At 39.9% G+C, this 23,798-nt stretch overlaps 1 protein-coding gene across 1 annotated transcript; it reads right to left on the bottom strand.

The window, feature by feature from the left end:
• Positions 1 to 15,196: 15,196 nt before the first annotated feature.
• On the bottom strand, positions 15,197 to 23,301 carry LOC148046081 (vomeronasal type-2 receptor 26-like). The gene is made up of 5 exons (XM_087714489.1): positions 23,014 to 23,301; positions 18,772 to 19,617; positions 17,981 to 18,208; positions 17,282 to 17,408; positions 15,197 to 16,098 (listed from the first exon to the last, which is right to left on the bottom strand). Exons 1-5 carry the CDS (start codon positions 23,299 to 23,301, stop codon positions 15,197 to 15,199), a joined length of 2,391 nt encoding a protein of 796 aa, XP_087570615.1.
• Positions 23,302 to 23,798: the final 497 nt, after the last annotated feature.

The raw sequence follows: 23,798 nt of genomic DNA, 5'->3' as shown, positions 1-23,798 counted from the left end.
GGCAGCTCACAGCTTTCATAAAGGCCTTCCTTCATGAAAGCTAGCTCGCTGCTGGTGCCCACCAATGTTCCCTCTAATTTTTTTTCAGTGTGAGCGGAAAAGTATAGTGTTTGAGCGGTGCATTTTCATGCCTGAGCACCTGAATTTTTTTCACAGATGTCACCTAAGACAACAACGAAATCAGCATTATTTGAAACTCAAAGTTATGTTTATTCAAGGTACCCACTTAATTAAAAGTGTTATATAATATCAGTATCACTTAACAATGCTCCTGCTTAGCAACCAAAAGGTTGGCTCAGAAACTCTGGCATTTGAAGCACGCAAGTGTTAAAGCTGCCAAGTTACCAGACCCTTGCACCCCTAACCCTTTAGAAAAAAAAAACCCAGGGGTCTTCAAACCTGACAGCTTTAAGACTTGTGGACTTCAACTCCCAGAATTCCTCCCTGAGGGGAATTATATATTTGGACTGTTTCATAGTTACATTAGAGAACTACATTGTTAGAACTTAGCACAAAAGATACCTTTTATCTGAAAATCCAAATAGAGTAAACCTGCTATTATCCCAGAGCACTAATGTCATTTGTCCCAATCTGTTTTACGAGTCTGTATTAAAATAGATAGAAATATGTTCACTAAATTTTATAGATCTATATTTCAGGAACCTATCAGAAGTTAGGGCAAGATAAGAGTGGAAGAATGAATTTTGTTGCAGGTCATGGGGATTTTTTCACCTCCTCCTCCTCCTCCTCCAATAGCACCGACACATTTGCTGCCCAGCGCTGTGGCTGAGGTGAAGCCGCCAAAGCTCCCACTGGCGCCCCCACAGCGTTGGGCAGAAATCCGGCAGTGCTGTTGGAGGAGGAGGAGGAGGTGGCAGCAGACATAGGAGAATGATTTCTTACTGTTGCTTGATAAACAGTTGGAATCTGAAATTTTTCCTGAAGAAGTTAAAGGTTTAAATTTTTAACCAAAATGTCTTTTAAACTCTGTATTATCTACTTAATGTTAATCATGCTTGCTCATTTTAGTTCCACTTATAAAAATAAATTTACTGGACCAAAATTGAAGCCAATATAGAAAATATTTCAATTAAAGCCAACAAACAGGTTGGCTTTAAACTTCCTATAATTAAAATATCAAGCTGTATTCTCTGAAGTCAGCCATGTTCATTACTATACCTACATTTCTCTATTTGCCCCAAAGGATTTAAAAATATCTTGAAAATAAAGAGAAAAAAACTTTTTCTAGAATAAAGCTTAAACAAGTAAATAGGAAAAAAGACATAAACACATACAATAGATTATGTAATGTCCATTACTTCACTTTGTAATTCTTCCGTATAAACCAATCCTTGCCATTCCATTAAATATGTGCCCACAACAGACTTTAATATTTGTATGTGTGTAAGTATGTATAAACATACATGTTCAAGCAGATATACCTCCTAATCATATACTGCAACAGTAAGAGCAATAAAGTTTATATTCATTAATCAAATTTATATAGCCACACATCTATCTCATCCAAGGCAACTCTTAGACATATTAGACAACTTCCACTCCAATCTTCTCTTTTGGATGCCCCCCTCGCCCGCTGCCAGGAGAGCCTCCCTGACACTGAGCCGGAGAGCCTCATTCTGATGCAGCCCCCGACAGGAACAGTGCATGAAGTTGTGACACCCCCACTGAAAGTACAGGAGACCCACTTGGAGAGATCAATGGGATCTTCTAGTCCAGAAACCCAATGGTGACCTCATACTACCTGCAACCGCTAACTTTGCAACTTTACAAACAAGCAAATAAAAATAAAAATCAGAAAGGAGGTACTGATAACATCTTCAGAAATGTATCTTGATGTAGGACCAAATCCCTTCCTAAAATGAAAAGCCCACCAGTAAAACACTACGGAAACCGCCGGAGTCAAACTTCCTCAAGAAAATGGAAAAAAAAATGTTTGCCACGAAGGCTGCCAGACAATTGGAAACCTTTGCCTCTTTAGTGAAGGGGGAAGCATCTGATTCCCCCTTCTTCCCTTCTTGAGAGATTAGTGGAGCGTGAGAAGAACTTTTGAAGTATAAATTCTTAAATCCTCCTTTATCGGAGAATCTTTGAATGCCCGGTTGCAAATAAAACCCCATCTTCAGAGGCGCACTGGCTCTGGATACCTTCCTCCTGGCCCCGGAAAGTAAAAGCCACCACCACCCCGAAGAAGTCGACGCTGGCCGTTCTCTTCTCCCTTTCTCGCGCTGCCGAGGCCAGAAGGGAAGGGAACATAGAGGGTCCCCCGGACTCTAACTGCTCCCCAAGAATGCCAACGCCCTCCTGGATCACCTCCCGAAGTCCGGACCACAGATAGCAAGTCCGCTGCGGCGGCCAGCTCGGGCAGAACCTCCATCCCACCCTCGCTGCCTTGGTCTGGGCGGCAGCGCGGAAGATGCTCCGCAATTGGGCCACCCCGACCTGCCTTTCTGCCCGAGCCTGGGTGACCCCCACCGCCTCCCCAACAGGGAGAAGCGCAGCATGTTCGGGACTCACCAGCTTCGGCACGGAGAAGCAGCCCGCCCCCCCGGGAGAACGGCCTTGACATTGCGGTGCAGAACTGCAGTGCTGGGAGCCCGGCCGGGAAGGAGGAGCAGCGGGATCCCTCTAAGGGATCCCCCGAACATGGACTTGAAGAGCCGTGCTCTTCAAAACAAGTCTCGGGAGGTCCTTTGCAGGCGGCCAGTTCTAGCCACCTGCAAAGGACTTCCCCACGTTTGCTTTGGCAGAAATCTCTGCGCGGCAGATAGAAACTGTTGCGCGGGATTTTCTTGCCACATGCGCGGCCGCGCAGGCGCGCACCTTAGAGGGAACAGTGGTGCCCACCCGCTTTTGACTGTGTGACATATGCCAGCTCGCAGTTTTCACTAGGGAAGACCTGAAGGCCTTCCCTCGTGAAAGGTAGCCTGCGGCCACCACCACCCAACCGATTTGGGCCACATGGTGTATTCCAGCTCGTGGATTTCGTGAAAGCCATAAAAGCTAGACTCCTGCCACCCCCCATCATGTTTATTTGCTTACCTGAGGGAAGCAGCAAGCTGCTGGAAGGTGAATCAAAACGAAGAGAAGACTGATCAGCAAGCTCAAAGTGACAGCTGCTCAGGAATAAAAAAGAGAGGAATGTTGGGCATTGGTGCCACATTTTTAAACAGGTCGCCTCCAGCCCACTCACTGATTGGCTGGACTCCAGCCAATCAGTGAGCAGCAGTTTGGGCTAGTTTAGTGTGGACAGGCGGGGGAGTGAGTGAGCTGTGAGGGGTTGGCCACAGCGAGCGAACAAAGGGGCCAGGGCAGGCGTTTTGGAAGTTACTTCCGGGTCCACCAGTCAAACCACCTCTCACCGGATTGGTAAATTTCATGAACCGGCTCTCCTGAGCCGTTGCGAACCGGCAGAGCCCCACTACTAGACCTTCCCAAAAATAAGGCCAAGTGCTTATTTGGGGGGTCTTATTTTCAGGGAGAAATGGGTAGAAATTATCTAACATATTCATGAAATTCAACTATCCACTAGGTTTTTTAGATTTCGATAACAGACATTTCCACATAGCAAATTATGTGAATAGCATTAGAATTGTGACAAACATCTACGTTTAAATATTTTTGTTCACAGGTCCACTTGTTCAAATCATTTCATACAAAATTAATTGTTTAATATGAAAACTGAAGTTGTAAAAATAATAAAACATTGGCATCCGTGTGGAAAATCGGAGAGGGACAGAGTATATATTCATTGTATTCAGTTATTTATTAATATAACAAAAAAGGTAAGTAAGTAAACTGTGAAATGGAGACACCATGATTCTAGTTTATCCTTAGGCATGAATGATGTAGACCCTAACAGCCTCCAGGCACTGACACATCACGTCAACCGCTTCACTGAGTTGGCACGGGGCGGAGAGAGACAGCTGTGTGTCATCCGCATATTGGTGGTATTTTATCCCGTGCCACCGAATGATCTCGCTCAACGGCTTCATGTAGATGTTAAACAGGAGGGGGGACAGGACCGAACCCTGCGTCACCCCATACTTAAGGGGCCTAGGGGTCAACCTCTGCCCTCCAACCAACACTGACTGCGACCTGTCCGAGAGGTAGGAGGAGAACCACCGAAGAACGGTGCCTCCCACTCCCACCTCCCGCAACCGCTGCAGAAGGATACCATGGTCGATGGTATCGAAGACCGCTGAGTAGTCAAGGAGCACTAGGATGGAGGCATGACCCCCATCCCTGGCTCTCCAGAGATCATCGGTGTAACCAAAGCAGTTTCCATGCTGTAGCCAGGCCTGAATCCGGACTGAAAGGAATCCAGATAATCGGTTTCATCCAAGGACCGTTGGAGCTGAGAGGCCACCACTTTCTCAACAACCTTCCCAATGAAGGGGAGGTTGGAAACTAGACAGTAGTTACATAAAATGGCTGGATCAAAAGACGGCTTCTTCAGGAGGGGTCTCACCACCGCCGCCTTTAGAAGGGGCAGGAAGGATCCCTCCCAAAGAGAGGTGGTAACTATCATCTGGATCCAGCCACATGTCATCTCCCTGCTGTTCGCGACCAGCCAGGTGGGGCACGGCTCCAGCATGCAAGTGGAGGTGCTCACCGCTCCCATAGCCTTGTCCACTTCCTCAGGTGTGACAAGTTGAAAATCAATCCATAAATTCTGCTCAAGACCCTTCCCCGGTACCTCGGCTGGCTCTGAGCAATTGGAGTCCAGGTCTGTCCAAATCCGAGCGACTTTATCCACTAGAATCTGGGCAAATTTTTCAGCTCTACCTTGTAAAGGGACAACCGCATCCCTCCCTTTCAAGAGGGAGTGGATTATTCTGAACAAGGAGGCTGGGTGCAATTCAGCGGACGCAATCAGAGAAGCAAAATATGCACTTTTTGATGCCTGTATTGCCAGGAGATAGACTCTGATGCAGGCTCTTATCAGTGCTCGGTCTGACTCAGACTTACTGGCCCTCCAGTGGCGCTCTAGGCGTCTCTTTTGGCATTTCATCTCCCAGAGTTCCTCAGTGAACCAAGGAGCCCTCCTGGATCTGCTACCTCAGAGAGGCCGTAAAGGCCAAATCTGGTTTAGAGCCTTCACCGCCACTGAGTTCCAAGCAGCGACCAAGGTCTCCACCAGACTGAGGACGAAAGTATCAGGGATAACACCAAGCGCCATCTGAAAACATGATGTGCCGATGCCTGGAAGCTGTCAGGATCTGGATGGGGGTAAACAAACTCGTACTCAATCCCGACAAGACTGAGTGGCTGTGGATGTTGTCCCCGAAGGACAGCCCAGATAGTCCATCTTGGGGGGTGACAACTTACACCCCTCAGAAAGGGCCCGCAATTTGGGGGTCCTCCTGGATTCAGGAGGATTCCTGTGACCAGGGGGGCCTTTGCCCAAGTTTCCTGGTGCATCAATTGTGGCCCTACTTAGATCCGGAGGCACTTCAAACGGTCACTCCCTAGTCACCTCAAGGCTGGATTACTGCAACACAGTCTACATGGGGCTACCCTTGAAAAGTGTTCGGAGACTGCAACTAGTCCAGAATGCAGCCACACAAGCAATACTGGGTGTACCTAGGTACACCCATGTTACATCTATCCTCCACAAGCTGCACTGGCTACCTATTGGTCTCTGGACGCAATTCAAGGTGTTGGTTATTATCTTTAAAGCCCTACATGGCTTAGGGCCAGCATACCTGCGAGACTGCCTACTGCCACATACCTCCCAACGGCTGGTGAGATCCCACAGGGTGGGCCTCCTTCAGCTGCCGTCAGCCAGGCAATGTCGGCTGGCAGCTTCCCGGAGGAGAGTCTTCTCTTTGGCTGCCCCGACCCTTTGGAATGAGCTTCCCCCAGAAATCCGGACCTTACCCACTCTCATGGCCTTCAGAAAAGCTGTTAAAACCTGGCTATTCTGGCAGGGCTGGGGCTGTTGACCTCATTGTTGAGGTCCAGCCCTGATCAGAACGAATGTATGTGTGGTGATTTAAAACCTGACTTATTATTTTTACTATGTCTTTTTTCTTTTTGTTGTAAGCAGCCAGGAGTCCTTTGGGATTGGGCAGCCTATAAATAAATAAATAAATAAATAAATAAATAAATAAATGAGTGAGTGAGTGAGTGAGTGAGTGAGTGAGTGAGTGAGTAAGTAAGTAAGTAAGTAAGTAAATAAGTAAATATATATATATATATATATATATATATATATATATATATATATATATATATATATATATATATATATATATATATATATATATATATATATATATATATATATATATATATATATATATATATATATATATATATATATATATATATATATATATATATATATATATATATATATATATATATATATATATATATATATATATATATATAAAGTCACAACCCCTGGTATGGCCAAATATGGGAGGAAGGTCACACTTCCACTCTCTGTCTTCGGCTCGTCACAAGAGACCATCCAGACAGAAACCCAATATTTTTTACTGTTGCCTTTTTGTTACATTTGTTATATTTATGCTGATATTTATTTATTTATTTATCAGCATAAATATAACACACACACACACACACACACACACACACACACACACACATACACACATATATATATATATATATATATATATATATATATATATATATATATATATATATATATATATATATATATATATATATATATATATATATATATATATATATATATATATATATATATATATATATATATATATATATATATGGAAGGAATACTAACGTCCAGTGACATGTGGTGAAGTTTATACCTGGTGAGGCTCAGCTGTGCATACTTTTGCGAAGCAGCTTAGCAGGGCAACGGTCGGCCTTGGCGGGGGGGATTTGCATCACGGGAGCAGCCAAGCACCTGGGTCTGCAGCAAAGGCGCTTGGCGGCTCCCGCAATGCAAACTGCCCCACCACAACCAATGCCGCCACCCACCCGCTGCCCTGGCCTGGGGCCGCTGCTTCTCCAAGTTCCGCCGCTGGAAGTCCCGGATCGCCTCTGGGGGAAGGCTGGGTGAGAAGCGGAGCGAAGCTTCTCTGGGGCCTCCCGGTGCTACGCAGAGGCTCTCGCAGGAGCGCGTGCCAACGGCTGGTGGCCTGGAGTGGCCCTGGCTGCGAGACAAGGCAGCGCTTAAAGCAGCCACTCCCGCCGCCACCGCCCTTCCTTCGCCCAGAACACCCCACCGGGCGAAGGAGGGGCGGTGACGATGGCATGGCTGCTTTAAGCGCTGCCTTATCTCGCAGCCAGGGCCGCTCCGGGCCACCGGCCGCTAGCACGCGCTCCTGCGAGAGCATCTGCGTAGCTCCGGGAGACCGCAGAGAAGCTTCGCTTCGCTTCTCACCCAGCGTTCCCCCAGAGGTGATCCGGGACTTCCAGCAGCGGAGCCTGCAGAAGCAGGCTGGGGCAGCGGGTGGGCAGCAGGGCACTTTGCATTGGGGGATCCGCCAAGCGCCCAGGTCTGCACAAAGAGCCAGCCTCCTCCTTCTCCCCCACTCATCTCTCCTCTGAAGCACGCCCTCCGAAATAGCCCGCCCAACGTAAGCGTGCTCAAGAAGACATGATTCACTGCTTCCAGATCAGGAGGCGGGAGAATTAGTGCCTCTTTTCCATCTGAACTTTTTTGCCTTTTAACTCTTTCTTAACTTTTAGAAGGCGAAAAATTCCTCATGGAAAGGAGGCCCCGAGTTCTCTCACCTCCTGCTTTGGTTAACACTAAGCAGACACCAAGCCACTGTGACCTGGAATCTGGTAGCAACTATCTTGGCTTTAATTATTTTTAAAAAAATATTTAAATTTCTTTCTTTTTCCTGAGGAGACTGGTGAGGCTCCGCTTCCCTTGCCTCTAGTGATTGCATGTCCCTGCTAGCGTATCAGATAAGACAGGTTCGAATGGAAGTTGGTTGAAGTCCATTTTCTTGGCAGTGACGATAGACAAAGAAAAGTACCTCCATACATGAAATCTCCTGACTGTAAATAACTGTGAACACTTGGTCGGAATGCCATACCTACATTTAGCAACCTGAGTTTGTCTTACTGAGTGAAGATACAGAAGCAACAGAAATATTAATGTCAATATTGTGAATTCAAATATAACCTTCAAAGATCTTATTCGTGTGTTCTACCATTCCCTGAATTATTGTGTGAGTTTCTTAAAGCAGATTTACTGTACTATATCTAGAAAGGATTTTGCATATAGATTTTTTCTGATCATTTTGGAATTAAAACCTGTATTCCATGTGGAATGACTAAATTGCAGGTATTCGTAATAACAACACAGAAACCTTATATCTGTTTTAACTACAATATTTACAGAGTTTACCCCCTCTGCTTTGCTCATAACATCCACATTTCCCTAAACTACTTTATTTATCTTTGCTCCATAATTAGTGAAAAAGGACCGTATTTGTGTCAAAATACTGTAGCATAGGGATCTCATTATATTATGATAGAGAATGCTTTGCATGTCCAAGAATTCCAGGGTCCAATCTCCCCAGATCTCTTTAAATCATTAATATGTCTCTCTGCTGTGTTGTCAGATCTGGATCCTCCCCCATCTGTCTCCCTGATTCCTCAACCCTCCCTGCTGCCTTCTGCCTCATTGCCTCCTATAGTAAAACTAAGCCAATATTTTCTCACCTCCTAAACTGTTAATGATAAAGAAACAAGTAGGTGACAGGACACATTATCTCACTGGCCACCAATCAATTAGATAACTGTTGCATCCCAAAATGTTTGTGGCAGGGATTGATCCCTGTTTTGGTTGGTACTGGTTCACTTTGCACATGTGCCCGCCACGTGTTGCTTGCGCATCTGCCGTTGAATGAAAATTGTTCAGCTGAACCAGGCTAACCCAGGAGCGCCCACCTCTGGTTTGAGGACAAGTTATAGGGAGAAAAGCAAAGGCTATCAACTGTCCTGAGTCATTTTTGGTGGCACCTAAAGCAACTGAATTGAGACTTCAGTCCAATTAGAAGATTATTAGAAGGATTCAAGAGAAGCTCCATTCAGAGCAAATTGCAATAGTCCATTGCTGACAGCAGGGCAACCTAGAAGTAAGACAATTTACATGACAGTTAGAAAAATGAATCAGTGGAACAACTTATCTCCAGAAGTTGTGAATGCTACAACAATGTAAGTTTTTAAGAAGACATTGGACAATCATTTGTCTGAAATGGTATAGGGTTTCCTGTCCAAGTGGGAGCTTGGACTAGGAGAACTCCAAGGTCCCTTTCAACACCTCTTGTCTTCTCTTCACTGTATCTTTTTTTGCATAATTTTTTTGAATGTTTTCTACTATTTATACTTTCCAATGCATGAATGGTGTGATACCTGGTTATCATACATTTCAATACAAATGAAGATAATATTATTACTCATAGTTATCACATTTCATTTCCATTTTTCATATTGTTTACACATACTTTTTACTACCACCTTTCAGTTTCTAAAGGTGGGGTGGCACCCTGCTGTGAGTAACATTGATTTGGCCATGGCAACTCAGTCACATCGCACTCCAACAAATTACACTCACTAAGATATGCCCATAGAACCACCTGCAGCCTGTCCCTTTATGGTCCACCCTCCCCTTGCATCAAAATATCCTGTCTCCCTTCCAAGCAACTCCACTGTGATGCCATCCCTCTGGCACACTAGGCTGTTCTCCCGGCCGGGTCTAGCAATAGGATGAGGCCACACACAGGAAGGCAGTAGGGTGCATGTGTATGGCTGGTGTGAAGAACAGAGCAGCAACAAGACTTTTTCAGCTCTCTGTTTTGGCCTGTAGCTTTCCGTAGTTTTCGGAAAAAGAAGACTGCAGCCATCGCTCTTGTTTAATGCAAGAAGCCTCCAGTTCAGTTTTAGTTGGCAAAAATGCAGTAGCTGGAGGATTCTCCTGCCAAAAAGAAAGCTGCAGGCTTCTTGAGATGAAAACTACTCAAAAATTCAATTTGAAAAGGTGGCCTGAAGAAGTCCCATCACTGCTGTCACTTCCCTGTTCTTTGTACCGGCTGCACATAGGCAGCATGGTGAAAGCAACATATGTAGGGTGGGATTGGAGGGGGTTAGACAGGGTGGGCAGGGCAAGTGGGTGGGTAATGTGGGAGGTGAGTGGGCAGTTAAGGCGAGCAGTGAGAAGGTTGTGGAGTGAACGGCAATGAGCAGAGAGTGGGCAGGTGGGATGGCAGCAGCCAGAGGTCGTATTTGCCAACTCAGCCGACCAGTTAAAATTTCTGCTACTTGTTCGCCCGAAATGGTCAGAATTGACTGAATACCACTCCTGCAAAAGAGATGTGGGCTAGAAAAGATAGCTTTAAAATTAGACAGTGGGAAAGGGTAAAGAGGGAGAAAAAGTTAGTTTGCATAGTCTGAATATAGATCTAGAAGTAGATTGAGTAAAAGAGAAGAATATGGAAGTCAAACCAAAAGAATAAGACTAAAAGTTTAGATGCGGGCAAGAGATGATGGTTACAGAAAAAAGAGAGAAAGGAAAAGATATACCATGAATATATGTCAATAAAAACATTTATATTAATATCAGATATAGGCTAGATAATTATTTTTATGTATTGTGGCAGACATTAGGAAAAAATTCTATTATAAACAGATATGAAGAGTGAAATAGTGGAATTATGAATAAGAATTAATTAGAAAATTAGAGATATAATGATGTTTTTATTATATATGGATATAATAATTAGCAGTGAAATGGTAAAATTAAATAATGGGTTATTAGATAATAAAATAATATACCTTAATGTAAGTATGTGTATTAACAGTAGAATCACAGGGATTGGAAGATTGAAAAGAACATGAATAGATGTAATGTAAATGTTTAAATGATTGTGATTGGTACTCTTCCCTGTATCTAAAAAGGTTAAATCATGGCAATTGGACCAAATTTTGCATGTTACTTCTCATTTTGATTATCATCTAGGCCAAAAATAAATAAAAAATGTTAAATGATCTCTTTGGTCTAGTTGCCAACTTTTTGTGATGCATTCAACTTGACAGTTTCCCTATGTTAAACCACTGTTATAACAGCTGCATTGCCTCCCAGCATCTCTTTGTATAATTCAAGGCTGGTTATAAATTTTAAAGCCCAAACTTGTACAGAGTAAGATTATTTTCAGAACATTCTTGGAGTATCTGCACATTCGATTAAATTGGGTAAAGATGTCATTCTGTATGACCAATAACTTAAATGTTGCCACATAGAGGGGCTGTTCCACAACAGCCCCTGCCCTATAAAATATTCCTCTCGACAACTAACAGGCTAAATGGTCTTAACACTGTGGAAATCTGTGGAAATTCTATTTTTTTTACTACTTGTTCTGTGGCTGCGGCTAGGTGGGGGGCATGTGAATGAGTGGTCATGGCCGACTTGACATCATTCACGCACACTCATTCACATTACCCCCCAAGCCACACTTACCGAAATGGTGGCAATTTTGGGGGGGATTCCAATGATGGAAATGGGGGGGAAGAGAGGGGGGAAAACTCCCAAAAATAGATCGCCGGAGGATTTAGGATGTGGAAGTCAAAAGAATTGAAGCATTCAACTTTGCAGCCTGGAGGCCATGCCTATGTTTACAAATCAGAGGGAAAGTGGGGGAGGAAGACAACTACATGTAGGAAAGAGTGTGAGATAAGAAAAAAAATGTAGATGGAGGTGCTGAAATGTGAAATAGAGCAGGAGGGAGGGAGGAAAGTTCAACCAATTCTGGCTTCGGACAAGTGGGGGGGGAAGGAACTGGCAGCAACCACCCAAAACACCTCCAGGTGCAGACGGTGGCATGAGAAACCAAAGAGACTGGATTCCATGTCTGTGTTTATGTCCTGTGGTTGTAATACTGTGGCCCAAAGGACCGCAGAAAGACAATTCTGGATTGTATCAACAGATCTTGCACCAATCCTAACAACACAAAGTACTAAATATTTCTTTATCATATTTATATTATCTCTTTCCTCAAGAAGTTCAAAGTAGCCTCCACTATGCCCCAGCCAATTCAAACGCCACCTCTCCTTTTTGAGCAGGTACCTCTTCCTTTTGTTCATCTTCCCCAGGCTGAGCTCTTGCTGGCTTTTGCTGCTATTCATTGTCTCTGCTTTTGGATTGAAAGGCTCTCTGTGCTTCTCCTCACCTCTCCATGGCACTCTAAGCTGAGGGGTCACAAATTGGCAGGCGCAGCATGGCAAGGGAGGGGAAAGCTGCAGGGCTCATACCCTGGCTACCAACAGCTCCCCTCAGCTGCATTCAGAGAGTTCTGGCACCCCCACACCACCCCGGGTTCCCCCTTTTGCATTCTGTTTTTGTGCCTTCAGGTGAAGCAGAGGAGCCACTCGGCTTCATCAAATTCCTGCAATGGGTAAGTTGAGTATTGGGAGGTGCCCAGCCAAGCAGAGCCAGAGCAGGCTGTGGATCACAGAGCCAGGATGCCGTGCAGGGCCAGCTTCCCTTGACCTGAAGGCATGAAAATGGAACAAAAAAGGGGTGTTGTTGCGGTTGCAGCTAGTTCCTCTTCCGCCATGTCCCGAGTCAGAATTGGGTGAATTTTCCTCCCTCCCTCCTGCCCCATTTGCACAGTCCAGTACCCCCACCTGCATTTTTTTCCTCCTCCCATCCTTTTCTTCTCATTGTTCTCTCTTCCACCCCACTGGTCCACCTGATTTATAAATACAGGCATGGCCTCTTGTCTGCAAAGTTGAATGCTTCAATTCCTTCTAGGAAACATATGGCTTTTCTTGGCTCTCCACACGACAGCTTGTCTAGGCCTTGCTGGTTTGGCACCTCCCATTGCTACCACTCAACTTATCCATTGCAGGAATTCGATGAAGCCGAGTGACTCCTTGCCAAGCCCTACATCCAAACTAAACCTGGACATTTCCCATTGCCACTGCCCTTTCCTACTGCTAACCTCTCCTGCTGCCACCACTGCCCACTCCTGCTGCTGCCACCCTCTCTGTCATTGTTTTCTCTCCCACTCCACTGGCCCACCTGATTTATAAACACAGGCATGGCCCCTGGGCTGCAAAGTTGAATGCTTCAATTCTTTTCAGGAAACATGGCTTGTTGTTGTTGGCCAGAATATTAAAGCTTTATAGACATGTCAGCTAAATTATCTTCCATACCTCTGTGATCTGCACACATCCCCACACAAAAGGATATTAATTGTTGATTTTGTCTTTTTAAGAAAATATTTCTAACAAACTGAAACGATTCTATGTTGCAACAAGAAAAATAAAATAAAACAGGAACCTGTGCCCCAATTAACAAGATTACTTTTTTTCAGTTGAGTGTATCTCATCTACAGCACAACGAGAATGCTGACCTAATAGAAAGCAATAAATAATAAATACTAAAGAATTTCAACATCACACTATAATTTTCAATATATCTTTATTTTTTATTTTTTTATTCATTTTCTAGTTCTGAACATACATAGTTTGTGGACATTGCATTGACAGGGTCAAATATTTTTTATTATTTTGTATTATCATTAAAAATAATAATACAAATAGTATGTGAAATTCTTGTCTTCTAACTTGAACAATATTTATTTCATTTCATATTCCTTCTATGTTTCCCCATTAATTCATTTAAACATAAATAACATATCTTTGTGCCTGATATTTATTATCTCCTTCTTGGTACCCTCCTTCAAAATTATGAAAATCACTCATTATTCCACAAAGGTTTCAACGTTCCAAATGTGTGGAATTACTAATATCACCAATTATTAACAATATTCAATCTGTCATGGGACTACAAAATATATTAACTCACTTTTAAAATTAAGTAGTTATTTTACCTAATCTTGGATTACCATCCACTAATCTGCATTTATTGGGATATATTAATATATTTTCTCATTATCCATCATCCCCGAATCTTTCTAGAATTCAATCATTTATTGATTGAATTCAACCTTATATATCTCTCTCTTGAGTTCTTATATCTCATTTTAATTTTTTTGTATCTACTAATCTTTCCCTTCTGAGTGTCTTTCATCTCTCTTTGTTGCATCTGTTTAAGACAGCTGATTGTCTGTAAGTCTAAAAAATGTAAAAATGTAAAATGTAAGAATGCAAATAAGCAAATAACAAATAATTTCTCATTGAAGTCACTTTCAAAATATTTGAGTCCCCCCCCCATTTTTTTTCTGTATTTTATAGTTTCCTTTGGGATTTTTCCACTTTTTCTCTTCTGGTTCTTTTTTCTTTTTCTCTGGGTGTTTGGTGTGCAGCTAATTTAAGCTTAGGAGTCTTCTTTTCATATTCTTTTTGTTATTGCAAGCCATTAGGGTAAAAGTTGGTAATTATCTCACCCAGTTTCAATGTTCTGTCATTACACTGTTTCTGCACAATCTTGGTTCCCCATTGTCTCATCTTTCTTGACTGCCAGCAATGGCGGTTCTGCCTGCTGCCATTCTGGTGAGCTTGCTTCAGACTAACCGAGGAATTTGCAGATTTCTCATGGTCAGCAAAGTGCTCCACCTTCCTTCAACTCCCCTTTTGGGAGGTTATGATCCTGAAGGGCTTCCTGGCAGCAGTGACCAGCTGAATTTTGTGGGTCTCACTCGAGACTGCCATTTTCAAGCCGTTCTTGAAGAGGCAGTAACTGGAAGATTTTATATCTTTATTATTTAATTATTATTTATTTTTTGAGCTCATGTCTTTCATATGTAGCAGGCCAAATGTATATGGATTGTGCCTCTGTTTTTTCCCAGGGATGCTCCACTTTGTTGGATATCCAGTATAATGTAAAAAAATTATGTTACATTTTGAAAGGGATTTGGTTGATTTAGATGTCGGATTATGGCCACTATATGTGTGTTCCAGAAAATGAGCACTGTGTATAAAACATAAAACATATCAAATGGAAAGAGTGAGGGAAGGAAGGAAGGAAGGAAAGAAGGAAGGAAGGAATTGGCAGAGAGAAAGAGAGGGAGAGAGAAACACACAGATAGAGGGAGATGGATAAATTGAGGAAGAGAGAGAGAGGAAGAGAGGGAGGGATGGAGGAAGAGAGAGAGAGAGTGCTTAACTCATAAATATACAAAGCTATGTCACTAAAATATCACTCCAACCCTCTTCTGGTACTATTGAGGATGCTGCCATTGCAAAATTGACATATTCAGGTTTTTTTGCTGATTAAATGCTCTCTTTTGTTCAGCTCAGGTCTCAACAGAATAATGTAGCATTTGGGACCAAAGATACACCCCAGCAATCCGGCACTAGAGGTTAAGATGGAGAAGATCTCCACAGTGACCATGTATTTTCCTTTGGTGCTCAGGTAAGTTGGAACAAAAGTCAGCCACACACTGCAAAACACCAACATGCTGAAAGTGATGAATTTGGCTTCATTAAAAGTGTCTGGCAACTTCCGGGCAAAGAAAGCTACAGTGAAGCTGGCAATGGCTAGTAATCCCAGGTAGCTCAAAACAAGATAGAACATGATGGGTGATGACTCATTACACTGAAGGACAACTTGTTCACTCATTGAAATCATATCACTATCTGGGAAAGGAGGGAATGTTGCAAGCCACACAACACAGATGCCTACTTGAGGAAAAGTGCAAGAAACAACAATGAAGCTGGCCAGTCGTTTCCCTGTCCACTTCTTCATCTGGGATCCTGGCTTTGTGGCCATGAAAGCCAGAACTACAATAAGGGTTTTTGCCAACACACAAGAAACAGCCATGGTGAAAATGACCCCAAAAGTAGTTTGGCGGAGGAGACATGTTATTCTTAGTGGTCTGCCAAGGAACAGCAATGAGCAAAGAAAACAGAGCAGAAGTGAGATGAGAAGAATGTAGGAAACATCACGATTGTTTGCTTTCACTATGTAAGTATTGTGATGCTTCCTAAACGTCTTCAAGATCTGAATAGTAGTAGCAGACAACAAGACTGTACAAGTAACTATGCTCATAACCAGCGGTTCTTCATAGGACAAATAGCTAATGACCTTTGGAATGCATCCATTCTGTTGCTTGTTTGCATGTTGGTCTGGTGGGCATTTGAAACAATTATACATATCTGCAAAAGTTCACAATATTAAAAGGGAAACCTTGTGTGAGTTTCTAATTATTTCTGTTAGTTGTCTATTAGCAGTAGAATTTCAATGACATTTTTAAAACTATAGGCAAATTGGAAAAGATGTTCATTTGTTATTGAATGAATGACCTTAGAATAACAAAGAATAATAAAGAATATCACTTTTAATGTGACAAGTTGTTTCTGGTTGCTCTGACTTCACATTAAAGCCTATAAATTGTTGCATGCACTGCTGAGTCACTTTTTCTTTTTTTAAAAGAAACTATTCTAAAGTATATGGACAACAAAGCAAATGATGATATTCATGAATAATATTGTGAACAATATCAGGTGGCCAAGCAGAATGAAAAGAATGAGTGATCCATCTTGGGCAGTATGGTTCCAGTAGATGCAAAACTGGGATACAAACTGAAGGTGGATGAAAGTTTTCTGATCAAAGCTCCCCCATTTTGCTTCAATCTAGGTGGAGAAAACATCTCTGGAACTAATATTACCAGTTAATATAAATCATCCTCTAGTAATCCTAATTTAGAGATGGCCAAAACATGTTAAAAAACTCTTTGGCATTGTCATTTCTACTCTATTTGGCTTCACACTTTGTGGACATCCTGGGTGGAGGGATCACTGTGTGGGTGGGTCGGGGGCAAATGGACAATAAACATATGCAGTGATGACATGGGAAATGTGGAGAGGTGATGACAACTTGAGGAAAGCCAGGGAAAAATGGAACCACACTTTTTGACAATACTCAAAGGCCCTGCAACCTGAGAATGGAAGGTGGATTGCCTCAAAAATCTCACTTTTTGATTCTCAAAAAGAGCCTGTGTGGCTCTTCATTGGCTGAAGACAAACTGATCTTGGTGAGAGGGCTGGAATAAGGGGGAAAGCATATAATCTTTCATGTGGAAAACTTAATTCTAGCCTGACTTTTCTGCAATCAGCAACCCTTAGGAAATTAATGGAGTCAAGGTTCTTTCTTTTCTAAGTGACCTGACAGGAACAAGTCTGACACGTTTTACATCTCATTTCCTCAAAACACAAGTAGGACTCTGTATAGACAGTGGTTATTCATATTACAAGAAAGATAGGAAATAGCTGTAGAAAAACATGTTACAGCCCTTTGTTATAGTTGTTGTTTGATCTTTTATTTTAGCTACCAACTCACCTGTTTTGTTAGATATCCACCCTTTCGGACAAGGCACACAATTGTAACAACAAAATGGTTCTCCCTCCTTTGTTTCTTTCTGGTAGCCAGGCTGACAATTGGCATTACACAGAGAGATAGGTCGTGTCTGTTGGCAAGATAAGATGAAGAGAATCAGCCTACAAGATTTGGTCTCAGAAATATTAATGCTTGAGTATAGAATAGTGACATTTTCAAGTTGTTAGTAGAATGTATCTTACTAAAACATCATTTCAGAAAATATAACAAAATATTCCTTAACATTTAATAATTGATTCAGCTGAGATTACTACAATTTAGAAAAAAGTGTCAATCTTTTGAGACAAAGATGATCTTTTCTCAGACTACCCATTAAAATATTATTAGCATTTCCAACTTGTGTTGGTATTGTATAATATATCACATTACTTATGGCCAATATTGATGAAGGAAAAACTTAAGGAAACTTTATTCAATTTTCTGAAGCCTTTTCTTGGGTTTCCTCAATAGGCTCCACCTTGAGCGAAATCCAGAGAACTCTGATCAAGAAAACAAATATTATCTGGAAGAACTGATATTGGAACTCTGCAAGGAAGAGAATGTATTTCAAACTAAGTTCACTGATATTAATGGCATGAGGATACGTGAAAAAAAATCAAGTAGCTGAAGTCATTCCATATGTGATAATAAGATGTTATTTACATGGTTAAATCCAGGATGCCATACAATATCCTCTTCCTTAATGATAAGTTGTTTGTGTGAAGGTGCCAATGGATCCATCCATCCAACTTTCAATCCAATGAAAGATTCATTTGGGAATGTAATCCAATTAATGATGTCAATTCCTGCAAGTAGAGAGCCCTCCTGATCAAAGGAAATTTCATCTCCAGCACTGTTATTGAATGATAATGTTTTTATTAGATTAGAAAGCTGAAATGGGAAATCAAAAGGCAGAAGTTAGTGAGGTTTTGCTGGATCCAGTTCTGGATTTAGAGACAATGTAAAGGAAGGTCACCTGACACCAAAACTGTCATTTCAGCATCAAATAGGATTCCTTTATTTGTTAAACTTTCTTTCATCGTTATTTTTTTGGTGACATTTTAAATTGTTTTATTTTGAAATTTGTTATCTTTTGGTTTGAAACCAAAACATCAGAATTTTCATAAAATACCATATACAAGTGATATACTAGGGTTTTTTAATTCATGGTCATCATATAACTTTTAAACTCCAGTAGTCTTTATATCTTATATGACTATTGTTTACACAGATTGACTTTCTTCATTCTTTGTTAACTACAATTTTAACTCTTTTGTGGAAATAAATTCATGATGTTAATGAAACATTAACAACAAGAATACAATCTTGATTACCTGTAAAATGACCTATAGGTTCTCATTGACTATACTGGTTAGGATTAAAAAGATACTGCAATTCTGCGAAATCAGAAGTACCACATATCATTCTTTTCTTTTATAATTTTAGGTCATTACCTGCCAGATCTGTTGTGTGAGATATTTTTTTCTTTCCCTTTCATCCATTGCCTTTTGTCTGTATATTGATGCATAGATGACATGTAAGGCATGAGCTGCAGCATAAACAGCATTGTAGTTGCTATAGCTTTGGCCTGTGATTCTCATGGGAAAGACATGCTCAGGAAGGTTCTCCAGTCTTTCCATCCCTGTGCAGGCATCCCTATTCTTACGATGGAACCTAGAGTCCTGGAATGTACAGTCAAATGTCCGAGTCCAGAAATCTCTAATGAAACCATCCCCTACTGAATTCAAAGGGTTTCTATTCTGGAGAAATTGCTGGAATCCCTGGATTTCATCGGAATGGACTGAAAAGGAAAATGAACCGTGGAATTCATGTATTGGCCACTCAATGGTTGTAATGACGTTTTTCAGCTCCATCCCAACGGTTAGAAGCCAAACATGGCCTTTAGTTTTTCCTATAATTTGCCCAAATTTAAAAGATAGCAACCATCTCAAAAAAATCATGGAACGCAGGTCTCCACTGAAAACCAGAACCTTGGCTTTGCTATTCATGACATCATAATAAGATTTCTCTATACATTTCATGCGGTTTTCACCATGACACAAAATGAATGTATATAACTTTGCAGTACATATACCATTTTTTGCAAATTCTGGAATGATAACATTCATAACAGTCTCTAAATGCATCCCATTGGCAATAAATAATGTGATCCAATTCCAGTTGAAATGCTGCAGTAATTTCATAATTCCTCTATATTGATGAAGTAGATTTGGAGTCATCTGATAGTAATAAAGAAGATGGTCCTTTTCTGTCACCACCATTGCAGAGCCATAGATGAACTAAAAAGATATTTAGATAAGAAATACAGTTTTTCAAATGATCATGAATGTCCACTATTTCAATAAGGGATTGAAAGTAGTTGGAAGTGGTCCTGGTGTTGTGGTGATATGACACATCTCCATGGGGTTACATGGAATTGTGTGACAGTTGACTTGTCATGAGGTTCCAAAGGACCCAAGTCATTGCAGAAGAGTGATGAAGAAAATGAGAAAACTCTGTTGATCTCAAGGAGACCAGAAACTCCTTGTTTGATCTGGAGGAAGCTCCCAATCTGGTGGGAAGAAAAAGATGGCCATTGTGTGCCTGATGTGAGCTGTGACAGCCGACCAATGAAGCAAGCATAAAAACTGAGGAACTCTGTGGTTGATCTTAGTGAGACTTTTCCAAATTCTGTTGAGGAACTTGTTTCCTAAAAACAAACCTGGTTCTATTGGGTCTCAAAGAGAAGGAGATGGAATTCTTTGTTTTCCACTACCCAAGAATAGTGTTGAGCAATCTGGAGAGGTATCTATAGAAGTTGAAATAGTGAAAAGAGAACCTTTCAGGGAAGAAACATTTGTTTACAGCTAGAAATGTCAGACTGTTTTTTAACTACAATAGTGCCTAAGTTGTAATTTTTTTTTTGAAATATGAAATTCTTACTCTTGGGACTTTTAAAAAGCTTTGGATCAGTTACAATACAAGTTAATGACAGAGGAAAAATAAAGAAACAGCAACACTGCTCTTTGAACTTATGTGGAATCTTAATAGACAGAGTAAACAGAAACTGGGAAATAGCAGGGAATTACTGTTTTTCTTTTTTTTTCCCTGAACTCTCCTTTTGGTGATTTATGAGCTTTTGATTTTTAACTCTGGATGTGGATTACAAATTTATCAAGAGGAGAGAATAGTGTTTGAAGAAGTTGGGTACTAACAAACATTTTTTTAAAAAAGAACAGAGAGAAATAAGAGCTATTAGAACAACAAGACCTTTCTACAAGTGGAACTATGGAAGAAGAAATAAAATTGCTGTTAATTAACAGAAATGGACTGAATTTTCCTATGAAAAGGAAAAGGACTTTAAAATAAATTAGGAAATCTAAAGTAATATTTAATTTGTCTTCAAGAGGTCTGCATAAAAAAACAACATAACACATTATTGGAATATCCTAAAATTGGGAAATTATACTCTTCACTAGCACAGCAAAAAAAGAGGGGTGGCCTTATATATTAAAGAAATAATAAATGTGAGACAAATATTTGTAGATGAAGAGGAGAGAAGTGTGATGGTGGAAGTAACAATGAACCATAAGCAGATACTTTTGGTAGCAACATACGTATCACAACTACCATTGAACTGGTGTTGATGGTTGATATGGGTTGCTGCCAGCATCCTAGGTATCAATCAAGTATCTTCTTGAAATATAGGAGCTGAGCTGTTTTAGTTTTCCTAATGCAATGTACACTGTTGTAAATATTTTTATTACTATTTCCAAAAACTATTTGTCCCAGACAGCATACTATTTAACTGAAAATGAAAGTTTATGGTATAAAATAAAAAACTTGAAGGAAAAAAGAAAGTGGGACTTATTCTTTATATAATTTTTCATTGATTTTTTGCATTTATTACCATCACAGAACTTTAATAATACATGAGCTCTTTAATCAAACCTAATTCACTAAAGAGATCTTTACCCTTGCATTAAATTGTTTTCCAATTTCCAGTTTTTTAAAAAAAAAATATTATTATATTTTTTTTAAACATATTTAAGTATTTAGTAAACAGTGCAGGTTTTTTAAAACATATATGTAAAATATTAAAAATAATAATATTCTTTACTTGCACTTAAAAATATTCTTCCTACTTCTAATTTCTACCTTTATTATCTGACCATTGATAAAACAAATCCCAAGTTAAAAATGTTTGTGTCTTCTTTGTGCTTTATATTTAACGTTAACCTACCCATTTCTGCACAATATAATATAATATAACATAAGATATGATAAGATAAGATAACAAAACATAACATAACATAATATAATATAATAATATATTTTAAATATATTTTCATCCATAGTGGTTTCCTTATTTTTCAATGTTATGCAAATACAATTCTCACTGTGGTCAAAACATGTAATATTAAATATACATTCACTTTGTCATATTTTTCTGGCAATATACCTAAAAAAATATTTTTGGCTTTAAATCTATGTGTTGCTTTGTCAGTTTCCCTAACCATATTTGTATTTTCATCCAGATTTTTTTTTCCCTCTGAGCATTTCCCCCACTTATGGGAATATGAACCCTATATCTGCTTGCATTTCCAACATTTGGTGGACATGGTTTTAAACATCTTTGCTACCCCTGCTGGAGGCAAATGCCACCTATAATTTTTTTATACAGATTTCCCTTGTAGGTGGTTTCCATTGTCAATTTATAATTTCTATCCCAAAGTTTTTCCCAGACATATTTCAAAATTATTGCATTTACTTCATCAAATGCATCATCTAGCATCTCACACAGTTAAGTAAATTCCCCAATATTTTACTTTCGTAACTACCTGAAGATTTTTTAACTATATTTTCATTTTTTCTTTCTTTATTTATTTTCAGTCCTGCCACTTTTTCATATTCCTCTAGTTATTCCATTAGCCTAGAGCCATTTTCTAATGGTGGTTCTAGAATGAACACCAGGTAATCTACAAATCCCTGTAATTTGTATTTTTTTTCTTTTGATTACCATATCTTTTATTTCTGAATCTTGTCTAATAATTCTATTTAACATTTCTAATGTTAATATTACTATTCATATCCAATTTCCAAATTTTAACAAATCACTTTTTAAGTGGAAAAAATGAAATTCATTCTTATTTTGAAATAAAATAGCAGACAGTTATTTTGAGCAAAATATCTTTCTACTAGAGTAGAAGTATCCTAGATATAGTAAAGCAAAGCAAAGTAAAAGAAAGCAAAGTAAAACATCTATTTCTGGGATTCGAAATCACTGCATTTTACCATTTTAAAGTGTTTATGAATAAAGAATGCAGTTTCAAATCATTGAAATATATTTCAGTCTGTATGTTATTTTACCTCTTCCAAACATTGATCATCATTAATGCAATGCCACATAGTTGTCCTGTAACTAGTAAAAATCAAGTACTACCTTTTTGAACATTCCTCAAATGCTGAGTATTTGGCTTTGATGGGCCATGCACAATATACAGTTAGAACTGTAATAGACTTTAAACTCTTAGAGATCACTTTGATTGTGCAAGAATACAACTATTTCCCCATTCTCCTCTATGAAATCTTCCTCTTCTTTAGCCTTCTATCAATAGCATCTATGGGAAAAATCTGTAGGTATGAAAAACTTCTCATGCATTTTCTGTCTCCTTCTCTACAAATAAATATCCCACCTGTGGAATCTTGTAGATGCCGAAAATATTGGGTTTCTGATAGGAGCGTTCAGAAGTCAGATCTTCAGTTACTGCCAAGAGGGTACCCTGGATGCCACATTTGTAGTTGGGCATAAGGTTGTTTTTCGAAGAGAGAAATTGTATTGCAGCATGATAGGTCCATTCGGAACTTAAATAGCTGTCAAAAATATTGAACCCCAATGTAATATTTAGTAACATCCTAGGATTTTCATTGATTTCCTTTACAGCAAAGGCCAAAGCTAAGATTTCTTGGTAATTCTCTGTCATTATTCTGGAAAAAAATCATTAAATGTTTTCAGCATTTGAGAGTTTATTATTGTATTGTATTGTTTTTTATTAGTATTTTTCATTATAACTTTTTCTGGTGAATTAAAAAATTGTTAGACATAGATTAAAAAGAACATTGTACTTCAATATGTAGTGTATTTGAGAATAAAATTTCCAATGTCTTGGTATTTGAACTTTCTGAGCTTGCTTGTTTTTTTGTAGATATTTCATTACTCAGACTAGCTAACATCATCAATGTTTGGGTAATAAAATGTCTGCAAGAAAATAAGCACGTTTAGAGAGCACCAAGCAACCCACATTTGATATCTGGGAACATAAGTGAGACTCTCATAGACTGCCTTACTAAGCTAAAGTATTTGGAGAGGGGTTTTTTTTTAGTTGAATAGATCACTTTTTATTGATGATAGGCAGATGCTTTCACTCTTTATGATAAGAAAAAAACTAAAACAGGAAAAAACTAATTGAGAGATTGCTAT

Source organism: Thamnophis sirtalis, unplaced genomic scaffold, assembly GCF_051295495.1.
Source record: "Thamnophis sirtalis isolate CommonGarterSnake01/CBP01778 unplaced genomic scaffold, rThaSir2_p1.2 scaffold_4, whole genome shotgun sequence".
Lineage (NCBI taxonomy): Eukaryota > Metazoa > Chordata > Lepidosauria > Squamata > Natricidae > Thamnophis > Thamnophis sirtalis.
This window is presented reverse-complemented; position numbering and strand designations above follow the sequence as displayed.

What these genes read in the sequence shown, in the direction of transcription:
- LOC148046081 (XM_087714489.1), bottom strand. Translation starts at nt 23,301, where the DNA reads ATGACAGAGAATTACCAAGAAATCTTAGCTTTGGCCTTTGCTGTAAAG. An exon ending in GCATCTACAAGATTCCACAG is followed by an intron (nt 19,618 to 23,013) that starts GTGGGATATTTA and finishes ATATCTTTTTAG; the next exon opens with TTCATCTATGGCTCTGCAAT. An exon ending in TCACACAACAGATCTGGCAG is followed by an intron (nt 18,209 to 18,771) that starts GTAATGACCTAA and finishes TTCCCATTTCAG; the next exon opens with CTTTCTAATCTAATAAAAAC.